This window comes from Crotalus tigris, unplaced genomic scaffold (genome assembly GCF_016545835.1).
Source record: "Crotalus tigris isolate CLP2741 ecotype Arizona unplaced genomic scaffold, ASM1654583v1 scf7180000017639.5415321, whole genome shotgun sequence".
In the NCBI taxonomy this organism is placed as follows: Eukaryota; Metazoa; Chordata; class Lepidosauria; order Squamata; family Viperidae; genus Crotalus; species Crotalus tigris.
Genome location: NW_024096532.1, coordinates 3,473,344 through 3,488,217, shown reverse-complemented (window position 1 = coordinate 3,488,217; position 14,874 = coordinate 3,473,344). Strand labels below are relative to the sequence as shown.

Sequence of the window (14,874 nt, the reverse complement as noted above, 5' to 3'; positions counted from 1 at the left end):
ATCCGTATATTTTCTGTTTCCCCAAAGGAGCAGATTTCCCTCTAACCCAGTGGTTCTCAATCTGTGGGTCGGGACCCCATTTGGGGTCAAACGACCATTTCACGGGGGTCGCCAAACAAGGCTGTCCGCCATTTCCCCCCCCCCCCTTTTCTTTGGCCACGCCCCTGGCACCCAGTGATGTATAAGTGGTTAGGGGGTCACCACAACATGGGGAACTGTATTATGGGGTCGCGGCATTAGAAAGGTTGAGAACCACTGCTCTAACCTGTCTCCTTATCCATAACACGATGACATAATCCTGATTTTATCCTTTGGAAAATGTGTGCTGTGTGTTGTGGTATTTCAGAAGGTAACCTGAGGATATGGCCTTAATTAAACGTTCTCTTGCTGTGGAAGCCACTTGATGGAATCTGAAACAGCTTCTCCAACTTTTACCATTTATTCCAGGAATCTACGCCCAGCTATGGGCCGGATACAGGAAAACCAGGCAGAATGGGGAGCAAACAGCAGGATGGCCCTAGTTCAGCAGACTGGCAGGTAAGGCTGTTTCTAGGGCAGTGGTTCTCAACCTTTTTAATGTTGCGACCCCCCAACCGGTCGTAAGTCGAGGACTACCCAACCGGTCGTAAGTCAAGGACTTTCCCTGCCCGGGAGCGCCGTGCATGCGTGGTGCCGCCCCCTGCACCGGCTGAGGCGTAGCTGGCAAGGGGCAGCGATGGCGCAGGCCGACCACCAGCTGGGCCACCAGCTGGCCCAGCCCAAGGGAGGTAAGGCATCCGCCGGGTCCCATGCACGCCAGCAACCCTCCCTGCGCCCGCCGGCCTCTCACTCCCACCCCTGGCCCTCCTTTACTTACATTTTTAGTAGTTGCTCAGCAGGGAGGGGTGGAAACTTCCAGACAGCTCGTCTTCGCTGCAGACAACTTGCAGCACCATTTGCAGAATGGGACTTTTGGCGGGCTCAGCAGGGCAGAGACAGCCTGGACAATTCCTATTGGCTTTTGAAAGCCAATAGAATTAGACTCTTTCAAGAGAGTCTATTCTATTGGCTTTCAAAAGCCAATAGAATAAAAGGGAGTAGCACAGCTAAGGAAAAGGGGGAAAAAATGGCGGACTGCGTTGTTTGGCGACCCCCGTGAAATGGTCGTTCGACCCCAAATGGGTCGCGACCCACAGGTTGAGAACCGCTGTTCTAGGGCATCAAGTGTGGGCTCCGTTCCCTTCCCCAACTCTGCCCTCCCCTCTGGGCAGTGCCCTCAACTTGACCACCTTTGTATTCCCTTCCAGCAAAGTCCATCTACCTCCAGCAGAGGGCATTTGGGAACATCTCACCATCTGGATGGACTCAAGCCCCCCCCCAACCATTCCTCCATTGAGCCCCCAGAGAGCGAGAAAGGGAAGCTTGGCAGAGGAGCAGATTCTGTTAGACCAGGTGAATGAAATTGAGAAATAAGTATGTATCTGGGTCACAATTTGAGCATGGATCCACTTCCCTGTGTGATTCAGTTGAAAAGCTATCTGCTTAGCCTTCACCCAGCAAACAACTTTACTGGCATAAATTGTGCTGCCCCCAGTGCCATCCCCAGTTAGAGATGCCATCAAATGGTGGTGTCCTTCTTTGTGGCATGCAGGGAAGGGAAAGAGAAGGAACGGTGGGTTCCCTTAACTTTATTCCTCCCCTCCCTCTGCCTATGACTCTGCATCTCCCCCACACCTATCAGTGTCTGAGAAACAGCTTGGAGAACATCCTCCCATCCAGCCTGTAACAGTTATTAAACCTATTAAGGTTTTTTTTTTTTTGAAAGAACAGTTAATCCAAGTTCAGGTTCCTTTTGAAATTGTGCTTGAATCTGGACTTTAAAATAGTCGAATTAACAGGTGACCATACAGGAAAGAAAGGTTGTCTGGTGGGCATCTCCCTTTTCCCATGTTGCTCAACTCCTCTGTTGTCCAGGGACAACTCCAGAGAACACACAATCACATCTACCCATCCTGTCATGTCCAGCAGAAAGAGTATTTTGTGGGCTCCATCCATGAAGGAATGTCACCTGGTGGGACCCAGGAGGAGAGCCTTTTCTGTTTTGTTACTTGTCCTGTGGAACATCATTTCCTCTGAGGTTAGACTAGCCTGATTTTGTTAGCCTTCTGGAAGGACCTGAAGACGTGGCTTTGCCACCTAGCCTGGTGATTTGGTGGCACTGATGCAGAGCCTGCCAAGTGGCTGTAGGTTGATTGATTCTGTACTAAAAAACCCTTGTCAACTCTTAGCAACCACATTTAGTCCTTGACTCTTGATTGCCTGCTTAGTGACCATTCAAAGTTTCAGTAGACTCCAAAAAAGATACTTATGACCTGGATTCAAAGTTTGAACAGCCGTCAAAAAAGGTCATTAAATGAGATGTCATTACATGATGACCCACTTAATGACCCATGTAACTTACAACATAATTCCAGTCTTGGTTATGGTTGAAAATCAAAGACCACCTGATTTTCTCCACAATTCTCTTTCCCTAACTGGCCTTTCAGCTCGTCTAATAATTCACTCGTGGCTACTGTAACTAAGTCTTGCTGCTGGCCATCCTTGTCTTCTGTTTCCCAGCATCAGACAGCTTTCTCTAGAGAACTGGGTCTTTGCATAAGATGTCCCAAGTAGGATAATTTGGGCTGGGTCCTTTGTGCCTTGAGCGAGAACTCTAGAGTGGCTATATTTTTAATGACATTATGCTGTTCTGCTAATTATATTTTTGTAAAATATATTACTTCCCGCCCTGCCCCAGGCCCCTATATATATATCTCCTTCAAAGTATGGTGTTTTACCCTAAAAAGTTTTGATTTTTCTAAAAAGCTTGAATTTTCGTACTTGTGTCAGATTTCTCTATTAAACAGTGATATTAAGCATTGTTTTGCATTCCTTTGTATGTGAATGTATGCTGGTTTGCCTGTATTGGAACATGCAGTTGGAGAATCAAGGTTGTTACTGGTATATATGGATGATGTCTGATTTTTTTAAAATTATTTGTTCCCTGCTTTTCCATCCGTCTGCTCCCGCAAGTCTGCTGAGAAAACAAAATAAAGACAAAAACTCCAGTAAGAATCAAGCAGGACAAATCACCCAAGCCCCCCCAAAAACACCCCCCCAGTAAAGTAGCATGAACTGCAGTAGAGGTAGAACTAATATTTTTATTAATAATAGTAATAATGAAGACGATAATGCAATTTTTAAAAAATGGAAAGGAAATTTCTATTGGAAACAACAAATGACTGGATTTCAAGCATTGTGCAGCAGAAACTCCTAACTGTGGGTAGTCTTTGACTTACAACCATTCATTTAACAATGGTTCAAAGTTACCATGGCCTCAGGAAAAGTTACTTACAACCTGTATTCGCACTTATCGGTACAACCACTTCATCACCCATGAAGCTTGGTGACTGAATGCGGTCACTTAGCAACCAGCTCCCATTTGCAGTGGTCACCACGATCGCAATTTGTGACCCTTTTTGCCATTCCCCCCCCCCCCCAAAAAAATGCCCATTGAGGAAACTGGATTTACTGTAATGACTGTATGATTTGCTTAATGATTGCTGTAAAACTGATCATGAAATCAGGTTTGATTTGACTTATACTGTAACTCCAATGACTTAACGACAGAAATTCTGGTTCCAGTTGAGATCATAAGTCGAGGATTACCTGCACATCACTTTAGACTAGAATAAAGGCATCTCCCTAAATAGTGCATTAAAATATTATAATCTTAATGGAATTAAGGCTTGAGAAAATGGCCAGGTCATCTCCTTCCCCTCTTAAGCTTGGTCACTCAACAGTGAGACACTGTTGACCCAAGCACAGCAGCGCCTGCATTTTCTGCGTCGCATGAGAAAAGCACATCTTCCTTCCCTTGTCCTTACCACTTTGTACAAAGGGACGATCGAGAGCACCCTGCCATATGGCATTACTGTCTGGTTTGGAAGCATCACTGCTTCAGACAGGAAGGCAGTGCAGGGAGTGGTGAGGATGGCAGAAAAGATCATTGGTAGTTCCCTCCCTTCCATCTAGGACATAGCATATAAGCATTGCTTGAGCAGGGTCCACAAGATTGTCTGGGACACCACACATCCTCTTCACAACCTGTTTTCCTTGTTACCTTCTGGGAGGAGGGGGCTCTGTGGTATCTGAAGCAGAACATCCAGGTTCAGTCACAGTTTTGTTCCATACAGTATTAACCTTCTGAACTCTAAAGCTTCCTCCTTCCATTATGTATTCAAGTTGGACAGTGATTAATATTTATATGCATTATATGTAAGAGTGTGAGAGCAGGCAACAGAATTTCATTTTTAATGTGTGCCAGTGTGCCCACTGTAAAAAATGACAATAAATCTTATCTTAACTTATCTTATCTTATCTTATCATCTTATCTTATATCTTATATCTTATATCTTATCCTATCCTTTCTTTTCCTATCCTATCCTATCCTATTCCTTTTATAGCTTCCCACTTCATTCCTTAAATTACCCATAATGAATAGAACAAAACTTTATTGTCACTTTAAGTGTACACTAATCAGCATACATTAAAATGAAATTTAGTTGCATTCAGCTCTAAAAAAAAATACCATTTTGCCATATACCCACATACACACATATATATGACATAGAGAAACATCACGGTCTAGTTTGAATGCATACATATATGTGGCAAAAAAAAGAAGAATCCTGCAAATTTAGAAGAATGGATGGCATAAGGAGCAAAGCTGTTACAGGATCCAGTAGTTCTGCTATAAATACTTTGAAACTCCTTCCAGAGGGGAGCAATAGAAATAATTGCTTTTTCCCTTCCCATATCAGGCTGCTTTCCCATTGGTCAGAAAATGTCCCCTTGGGAGAAGCAGGACACATCTGTCACCTGCTCTAACCTTGAAAGATGGATGCTTCTCTGTCCTGCAACTAATAGGATGCAATTTATTGATTGCTTACTCAAATGTTTTTTTTTTCTGGTGTGGGAGCAGAAACTAGGGAGAGACAGGAAATTTAAGCTTGACAGGGTTTTTTTCCCCTTGCTTCCTTTCTACTCCTTAGGCTTAGACCATGAAGGCTGCATCCATAGAAGTGAAGTTCCTGAACACAGCGTTGTCAAGGTATGACGGATGGCAAAATTATTGCCGCCTTCCTCATTTGGTTATTTATTTATTTATTTGTTAGGTTCTACCCTGCCTTTCCTCCAAGAGCTCAAAAGTGTCATCCATGGCATTCCCTTTTGTTTTTCCAAAGAACAGTCCTATGAGGTAGGTTGGGCTGAGACACAGCGAGTAGCCCCCAGGCAGGATGAGAATGGAGTTGAATTGAATCTTCATGGTGCTAAATGAGTGTTTTTCAATCTCATCAACTCAGCCAGTGGCCAACAGCTGAGGAATTCTGGCAGCTGAAGTCCACACAAAAGTTTGAACTTGAGAAACACCAGTCTAGACCAACTCCTTAACCATAATGCCATCCTGGCTCTCCTCTAGTGTTTTTCAGATGTGACCTGGGGAATTTTGGGAACTGTAGTTCCAAGACATCTGTTTGGGGAAGATTGATGAGGGATGGCAGTTGAAGGGATTTAAACAATTGTTTTATTCATTCCAGCTTTTCATGAACATTCAATGACTCTTAGAACTACAACTAAAAAAACCTTGTTTTAACAGTTTCTGGAATGTATGAGGAAAGGGATGAAGTCCTAATGCAGGCATGGCGAATCATGGCCCTTTTATGACTTGTGGACTTCAATTCCCAGAATTCTTGAGCCATCCATGAGCTATGCTGGCTGAGGAATTCTGGGAGTTGAAGTCCACAAGTCATAAAAGGGCCATGGTTCCCCACCCCTGTTGTAATGGATGGATGGCGGGCAAGTCATAAATGATTGCAAAGGCCATGCATGGTGGTAAAAGAATGCCAGCGTGGCAAAGCAGTAGCTTAGGAATCAGCCACACATTTCTTTGTGTCCTGCCTGGAAGTGTGAGGGATGTGCCTTATAACATCATGGTATCACTGGAGTGGGCAGGGCCAATATTTTTTGGAGGTGCAATACAGGGTTCCTTAAGAAGTGGGAAATTGGCCTGATTAGGGAGCTGGTTTAGGATTTTAAAGGAATGCCAAGGATGGTCTTCAGGTTCAGCTGAGCCGTTAATTTCATCAATTTATGGAAAATGGGGTTCAAAACTCAATCCTGCCCAATGCAGGGGAGGTAAATTGGGTGCTCAGGTAGCTTCCCATTCCCTTGGGGTGCGGCTTATTCATTTTTGAAGTTTTAGTATTAAAGGACTGAAAGAAAAAAACAACAACTTTGCAGGTAAAAGTGTGGCACCTGGGCCATGACTTCTCCCAACCCTCCCTTCTTCCCTCACGTCCAGGTGGCCTCTTCCGAAACGACAGTCCCTCGGCGGTCCCGCATGAGCGCCCAGGAACAGCTGGACAGGATGCAGCGGCACCAGGAGGCCAAACGGAAATCTGAGGCTGCCCAGCCCCCTCCCCTGGGCCACAGGCGAGACTCTCCCAAGCATGGGTCTAGCCGGGTGGGTGTGAAGCCTTGTGAGGAGGAGGAGGAGAAGGAGTGTAGGAGAACGGCAAGGGTCTTGGGCGGATGCTTTAGGGAAACACCCCGACACTAAGTGGGAGAGAGGTTCTGTGGCCCAGAGAGGAGCCAAAATACATTGGGCAGTTGGGTGGGAGAAGGATAGATTTCCAAACTCTCTTTCTGTGGTGGAAACCAGCCATTTGGGTTTGTGAAGAGGAAGCCAGAAGAAGGATCAAATAAAGACAGCCGGGTGTTCTGAGGCAGGAGTGAAAGCGGCTGCTTCATGCTTGGGCGGGATGGGGTGGAGGCTGAGAAAAGGAAAGGTTCCCACCAAGAGGTGTTATGATTTTGCACATGTATCCAGTGAAACCGAAGGATTGTCTTCCAGGCTTTGTAAATCAAAACCAGAAGGAAAGGATGGTGTGCTTAATGTGTAGCTTAGATGGTAAACAAGGGGTGGCTTTGTCAAGAGCTGGGCCTAGATCTGTGTTGCTCACGCCACGTTCCCCTCCCATCGTTTAATCTCTCCTTCAGCCCCTCCCCAATGCCCCCCCTGAGTCATCACCCAAGGAGGGAGTGCAAATTGGGGAAGTCAAGCCTCCTCGGTGCCCCCCAACCCCTGAGTGGGAGCGACAGCGAGTAATCCAGCTCTCCCATGCGCTGGCGACAGAGGCTTCGCAGCGGGGAAAACTCGTCACAGGTACTAGGATAGGCCACTGCCTTTCTTTATTTGTCCCAAGCATGTATGTCCTGCCTTTTGATCCCCCCCCCTTTTCCCAAATAGGTCCATGTTAGGGTGGTGATGCACCTAAGTGGGTAAAATACCGACTCATATCCCCGATAGGCATCGTCCCCGGAGGTTACATTTGGGTTTTTTTTTTCAAAACCTGATCCAAAATGTACAACTCACAGCCTCCTTAATTCTGCATTGCCTCTTGGGTTGTCTCGTTCTGCCTTTTATTTGCCTGAAAGCAAATGCCTTGTTCAGGTAATACAGGTAGTCCTTGACTTACGACCGTAATTGAGCCCAACATTTCTATTGCTAAGTGAAAGATTCGTTAAGTAAGTTTTGCCCCATTTTACGACCTTTCTTGCCACAGTTGTTAAGTGAATCACTGCAGTTATTAAGTTAATAACATGGTTAAGTGAATCGGGTTTCCCCATTGACTGTTTATAAAAAGATCACAAAAGGGGGATCGCGTGACCCCAGACCTCTGCAGCCGTCATAAATATGAATCCATTGCCAAGCGTCTGAATTTGGATCATGTGGCCATGGGGATGCTGCAAAGGCCGTAAGGGTGAAAAATGGTCATAAGTCACTTTTTTCAGTGCCATTGTAACTTTGAACGGCCACTAAATGAGTTGTTGTAAGTCAAGGACCACTTGTATTCAAATATTGTTCTACAACCTCTGGACACTGGTATGCCTCATTCACACGTTTTTCAAGGCGTTGTCAGAACCTCATCATTGTCTTAGATATAGCCCAGGAGCCTTAAGTTTCACATAATTTTCCTTTGTGTTTTATTTGGATATAATCTCATATGTTTTCTTTTCCTGCCAGTCACTTCCAAACAGGTGCAGATAGTCCTCAGTTAACAACGGTAATTGGGACTGGGAATTCCATCACTAAGTGATACAGTTGTAAAGTATGACATCATGTGATTTATGACAGCAATTCCAATTGCAGTCATAATTCACCTAAGACGGGTAGGCAACCTTGGCTCTTTTATGACTTGTGGACTTCAGCATAGCTGGCTCAGGAATTCTGGGAGTTGAAGTCCACAAGTCATAAAAGAGCCAAGGTTGCCTACCTCTGACCTAAGGTGAATCCTGTAATTATTAGGTGTGATGTCACCTCATCCCCATTGATAACCTCCCGTTGCTTCCCCCATTGACTTTGTCAGTGAAGATCACAAATGACTATCACATGGAGACACTGCAATCATAATAATTGCAAGCCAGTTCCCAAACGTTTGGCGTCACGCTCATACGACAGTGGCCCTGTTACCTCAGCACAACTTGAGGACCACCCTGAAAGGCCTTTATAATTTTGAATGCTGGCTGAATGAATGATTGCTAACTGTGGACTATTTATTTATACATCAAACTTCTTAACCATCCATCTCCCTTATAGACAGGCTCTATGTATGAAGACTAAAGACTCTGTGTACCTGGTCAATCTGTTTTCCTATCCAAAATCCTGTACACAATACTGACTTTGTTAGCTGCAGAGGACATAATAAAACTATTTCACTTATGTGTTCTTGACCAAAAAAGCAAAGGCTCCCTTGAGTCAGCTTCTGGTGATTACTTGGACAGATCTGTGATGTTTTCCTGGCAACGATACAGAAGTAATTCATTGCTGCCTTCTTGGGAAAGTGTTGTTTTTTTTTTCAGCTATCCAGTCTGGCATGTATCTCTTTCAATATACAGATTGTCCTCGACTTACAACAGTTCACTTAATGATCATTTGAAGTTATAACGACAGTTGCAGGAATTGGGTTTGGCCAGCCTAGAGAAAAGTAGGACTGGAGGGGACATGATAGCAGTATTCCAGTATTTGAGGGACTGCCACAAAGTAAAGAGGGGGGTCAACTTATTTTCCAAAGCAGGCAAGACAAGAAAAAATGGATGGAAACTAATTAAGGAGAAAAACAACCTGGAATTAAGGAGAAACTTCCTAACAGTGAGAACAATTAACCAGTGCAACAGCTTGCCTTCTGAAGCTGTGGGTGCTTCATCACTGATGATTTTTAGGAAAGGACTGGAGAGCCATCTATCTGAAATAGGATCTCCTGCTTGAGCAGGGAGGTTGGACTAGAAGACCTCTAAGGTCCCTTCCAGCTCTGTTTTAATTGAAAAAAGTGACTTTTACACACTTATGACCATTGCAGCATTCCCCACAGTCATTGATTTATATTGGGATGCTTGACAACTGATTCAGATTTATGACGGTTTGCAGTGTCCCAGGATCACGGGATCCCCTTTTGCGACCTTCTGATAAGCGAAGTCAATGGAGGAAACCAGATTCATTTAACAACCGTGTTACAAAATTAACAACTACAGTGATTCACTTAACAACTGTGGCAAGAAAGGTCGTAAAATGGGGCAAAACTCACTTAACAAATTCGTCACTTAGCAACATAAATTTTAAAGTCAATTGTGGTTGTACGTTGAGTATCTGTAGTTTAAGTATTATCTAGGATGCCACGTGGTGCCTTCGTTAGTGGGTTCCCACATAATAGGTTGGTCTCTGTGCTTTACAAACAGAAGCCAGTAGCCTACTTTCAGCATGTCTAGGTATGAAGAGTTGAATAAATGCCAATGAATTAACACTCCGCTTAAGCCATGGAGCCCTGTACAGGTAGTCCTTGACTTAACAACCAGAATTGGGACTAGCATTTCCATTGCCAAGCATCTTAAGTGAGTCATGAGTCATGCCTGGTTTTATGACTTATTTTGATACTGTATGGTTGTTAAGTGAATCACTTCAGTTTGTTAAATGAATCATGTGGATCGTAAGCAAATCCACTCTCCCCCATTTACTTTATTTGTCAGGAGCAAATGGTGATCATGTGACCCTGGGATGCTGCAACTCTTGGAAATACATTTCAGTTGCCAAGCACTCAAATTTTGATCATGTGATCCTGGAAATGCTGCTACCGTCATAAGTGCAAGGACTAATCATGTCAGTTTTCAGTGCCATTGTAACTTCAAAGGGTCACTAAATGGATGGTTGTAAGTCAAGGATTACCTGGATGTTCAAGCCAAGGTTACAGAGGCTGCATTTTTGTTTCACTACGTCAAGGGTCTTCAAATTTGGTCCTTTTATGACTTGTGGACTTGTAGTTGTAGTCCACAAGTCATAAAAGGGCCAAGTTTGAACACCCCTGCACTACGCCCTTATCATTGCATGGACCTCCCATTCGCTTGTTTGTTGAACCCCGAGACTGACTTGCATATCCAGCCCATCCAAGATGCCAGATGAAAACTGATCACTGCTTACATAATATAATAAAAACACACACTCGTGCCTGCAACCCGAGGGAATATTCACAGTTGACCAGGATTAGTTTAATCCTTTCTGCTTTTTGTCATTTATTTTTGCTCTCCTTTTCAATATATGTCTTCAGGACATTTTTAATTAAAGCTATGTGCCAAACTTTAAAAATGAAGCCACAAATAGCCCCCCAAATTTCTGTACAGCTTGTTAGAAATGTAAAAATATGATTTGTGGCTGTCTTGTAGCTTCCCAATCAGAATTGAATTTGGTGTTTTGGGGCCTTGCAGCCAAGGCTCTGCTACGTCCCAGAATGGGGCAATAGTTCACAATATTGTGCTGAGGGCTCCTCATCTGGTAGCCACAATTCATTATCATTAGTTACTTTAGTCAATTGCCTTATCATTCTCTGGTCATCTCCCCCACCACTCACTAACCAGAGCTGACTCTGCTATAGCTTCCAGATCAGCCAAAGTTGGCCTCTTGTTATCCTCCTATTGAAACTATGGACCATCTTATATGTCAAGTGATTATGCCTATTGTCCACAGAGCTTGAGTGCTTGGTAGATCAAGGTTTCCTAATATAGTTTGTGTCCTTTTCTCCCCAGGAAGGACCAGTTCTCGCTCCTCCCTAGATGATTTGCGTGCCTCACAAGATGGCTTGAACCATCACTATTTTCCTGGGGATGGCACCTGCATAAAGCTAGACTCTAGCAACACAACAACTGGACACAATCAAACAGTTGCTCAGAATCCCAGCTGCAGCACCAACTCTAAAGTTGCAAATCAGATGCCAGCTTCACCCCAAGCAACCAAACCATTGTCGAGTGCCTCAGAAGCTTCTGACTGGTCCTTGCCTTGTCCTTGCAAGGAAAGTTGGTTGTCATCCAAAATGAAGACTCCACAGCCAACACCTCACCTGTTTGACTCAGCCAGAGAGGAGCCATTCCTATTCAGCGGTCCTCATTGGGAGGAACCTGTGCCTCAGCCGACCAATTGGAACACATGTTTTTGCAGAACGGCCAATTGGGTTCTGCCTCCTGTATGGGACTTAGAGATGTGGGCAGCTGATCAAAAGCTAGTTGGCAATCCGAACCTAAACAATGGTAGATGCATCCATTGGAGAGGTGAGCCTCAACAAGTGGCAGCATATTTTGGAGAAGTGACACAGCCTGTCAAGGTCACCTTGATAAAATCAAGTTTTTAAATGAAGTGGGCAGCGATGAAGAGAAGATTTAAAGTGTGATAAAAGAATAGGGACAAGCCCCTGGAGATGGTTGCCTGGTCTAAACCCTAGAAATATTCAAAACAAGAACAGTTAAAACCTTGGCCTTTTAGATCAGAAACACCATATCTCCTGCATATGAACATCTCCAGCATATCATCTATATTTCTCAACCAACTTTTTTCGGTTACTTTCTCCCCAACTCATCCAGACTAGAAAAATCATGTTTTGTTTTTTTAGCTTTCATTGTTGCTGCAATCCTAGACACTCCCCGAAATAAATCATGATGATTTCCATGATCTTGGTCTATAGCAGTGTTTCTCAACCCTGATGGCTTTAAAATATGTGGATTTCAATGTATCTTAAAGTTGCCAAAGTTGAGAAACACTGGTCTACAGATTTACGTACTGGGTTGGGAAGCACACAATTTTCAAATCTATACATGTTCAAGAAATTTAGTAATGGCAGAGAATGCTCTTGATGTTTAGGAGGTCAAAATCCACCAAGATTGCCTAAGGAGACAGTAGTAGGAAGTGTTTTCCCTTTAAGGGGAAAAAAAAGCTAAGCTATCCAGGTACAGATGCCTATTTGTAGTGGGATACTCCTAAAAACGTAAGATTACCATGCTTAAAGATGTACAAGTGCTTGATAAAAAAAGGTAGACATTAATGGATATCCCTGACTATTGGTCTCTGCAAATACTTGTTCATATTCAACAAAGCCATTCCGAAGACATATCATACTGTATATCCTAGCTGGATGATACTAATACTTCCTGCATTTTTTAAAATATTCCCACCTTTATTATTTGATAAATCCCACCTTTTATTATTTTTATAAATAATTCAAGATGACAAACATAACTAATACTTCTTCCTCATCCTATTTTCCCCACAACAATAATTCTATAAGGTGAGTTGGGCTGAGAGAGAGTTATTGTCCCAAAGTCACCCAGCTGGGTTTCATGCCGAAAGTGGGACTAGAACTTACCATCTCCTAGTTATTGTCCCAAAGTCACCCAGCCAGCATTCATGCTTAAGGTGGGACTAGAACTTGCATTTCACTTTTGCTTACAGACATTTCTGGCTTCAGAGGGGCAATTTCTCATTCCATCTTGCAAGCACCTATGTTTCAGTGCATTTTTGAGACATTCAAACCCCCAGATTGCAATTTGGGGAAAAAAAACCTTTTTCATATAAGAATAGAAAATATTTGAGCATTCCGAGGGTGTGTGCGTCAATGTAAGAACACAGAGGTTTTTTTCAGCAATTGCATCTGACTGCTGATTCCCTTTCATAATTTGGTTTCTTATGGCTGCCTTTTGGGTTGTAAATAGATGCCTTTTTTTCCTGTAAATAGGGATGAGTTTCAGAGATAAGGATGATTTTATTGGAAAGCCCTATGGAAATTCAAGCTCTCCTAGATGACTCAAGAAGCAGCTGTACTTGCATAAGAAGAAGAAAATATAGCAAGGAAATTGCCACTAAGATCTGTGACTGGGAGTTTTATCACCAATTGGGAAGAAAAAGAATAGTGTGATTGTGTGGGGAGAATGATTGGGCAATGGCTTGTGTTGAAAAAACATTTGGATCTGTCCTAGCAAGCACAAGGAATGTTTCTCATGAAAATTGGTGCCTCTTAAAACAAAGGCAGTGATTTATGCTTTGAATGCAACTCAAGACTGGCTGACTTATTCCCAGTACAAACAGTTGGTGGCCTGTGCAGGAACACATCCCATAGTTATTGATCAGAATGTATATGCCATTTTGCCTAGAGCCGTAGCAAACAAAGGTAGGGAGTTTAGTAAGGTAGCAGAACAGGAAAGTGATGAGAAGTGTGGGAAGTGAGAATACATTGGAATTGGATTGATTTCAGAAATAAATGACAAAAAGAGCTAGCTAGAAAAGCTGAAGAAAAAAAGGTGGTAGGAATTATTGACGATGGACATTTTCTTCCATTTCTGGTGTCTGAAATGTAGAAGCCTGGATGAAGGATTTGCTTACTTGGAAGCTACCTGGAGAATTAAACATAATGAAAATTAAACCATAATGTGTGTGCCAGTTTGGTGTACTGGTTAAAGAATCAGGGTAGAAACCAGAAGTCTGTGGAGTTCTAGCCCTGCCTTAGCACAAAGCCAACTAGGTGACCTTGGGCCAGTCAGTTTCTCTCAGTTCAAAAAAGGCAGTGTCAAACCATTTCTGGAAAAAAACTTGCCAAGAAAACTGCAGGGACTTTCTAAACAATCTTCAAGAATCAAATAGGAAGAAAAAAAAATACTAAAATACTAAGCCTAGGCTACAACATGTGGGCAACCAGTAGAGATAAGCACAGAGAAGCAGAAATCCTAATTCTTGACTGCCAGCTTGTGTTTGTCTGGACTTATCTGGCAGCCTTAAAGTCTTTCTAACAATCCCAACAGATTTGGTAGGCCTACTTAGCCACATTGCTGAGGTAAGATTAGCTGCGAAATTTGTCCTTGTCTAAGAGAGTCTTATGCAGACTTTGTTAAGAGGTTAAGCAAACAGCACTCAAAATTGTATCCTGGAACACAACTCAAGAATCTGAGCAAAGCAGTCAAAGACTCCTGTTGTAACAGCTCCTTGCTCTGTTGAAGCACCTGTCTTTCCATGCAGAATTATAATTCCCTCTTAAGAATTAGAATCTTTCTACTGTATTTAAGGAGAATGTGCCAGCTACTGCGGGAACTTCCTCAGACTAAGCCTTTCCATGTGTGAATTATTCCAATTTGTATAATCAATAAACGGTTTAACATAATATATTTCTGAGCCTTTGCCTGTTCATTGAGTGGTGCTGACAGATTAGGACAGGGGTCTTCAAACTTGGCCCTTTTATGACTTGTGGACTTCAACTCCCAGAATTCCTCAGCCAGTCATTCACTTTGGAGCAGGAAAGATTTCAAAACTAACATCTGAAAACTTGTTCTACATTCCAAGTAAGTGAAATCAGTAACTTCAATGCCTAGCGAGGGACTTCCTTTCCACATTTAATTTAGCTACACTGTTTTATGCTCCAAATAATTTGTCTATCTGTTCTTTATAAGTTCGCTTTAGAATGTAAAGATTTTTTCAATGTATAGATCTAA

The 14,874-nt window shown here is 43.1% G+C and overlaps 1 protein-coding gene across 10 annotated transcripts in view; it reads left to right on the top strand.

Moving 5' to 3' along the window:
* PLEKHA4 (pleckstrin homology domain containing A4) overlaps positions 1-14,551 on the top strand; it is a 77,692-nt gene extending 63,141 nt beyond the window's left edge. For 8 of the 10 annotated variants that reach the window (XM_039335210.1, XM_039335215.1, XM_039335212.1 and 5 more), the window contains 6 exons: positions 448-537; positions 1,287-1,431; positions 5,073-5,131; positions 6,383-6,544; positions 7,081-7,246; positions 11,155-14,551. In XM_039335210.1, the coding sequence (XP_039191144.1) occupies positions 448-537; positions 1,287-1,431; positions 5,073-5,131; positions 6,383-6,544; positions 7,081-7,246; positions 11,155-11,753 (1,221 nt within the window). In that variant the 3' untranslated portion in view covers positions 11,754-14,551. The remainder of the gene's footprint in view (positions 1-447; positions 538-1,286; positions 1,432-5,072; positions 5,132-6,382; positions 6,545-7,080; positions 7,247-11,154) is intronic. The other 2 variants (XM_039335220.1, XM_039335219.1) reach the window with 2 other exon arrangements.
* Positions 14,552-14,874: the final 323 nt, after the last annotated feature.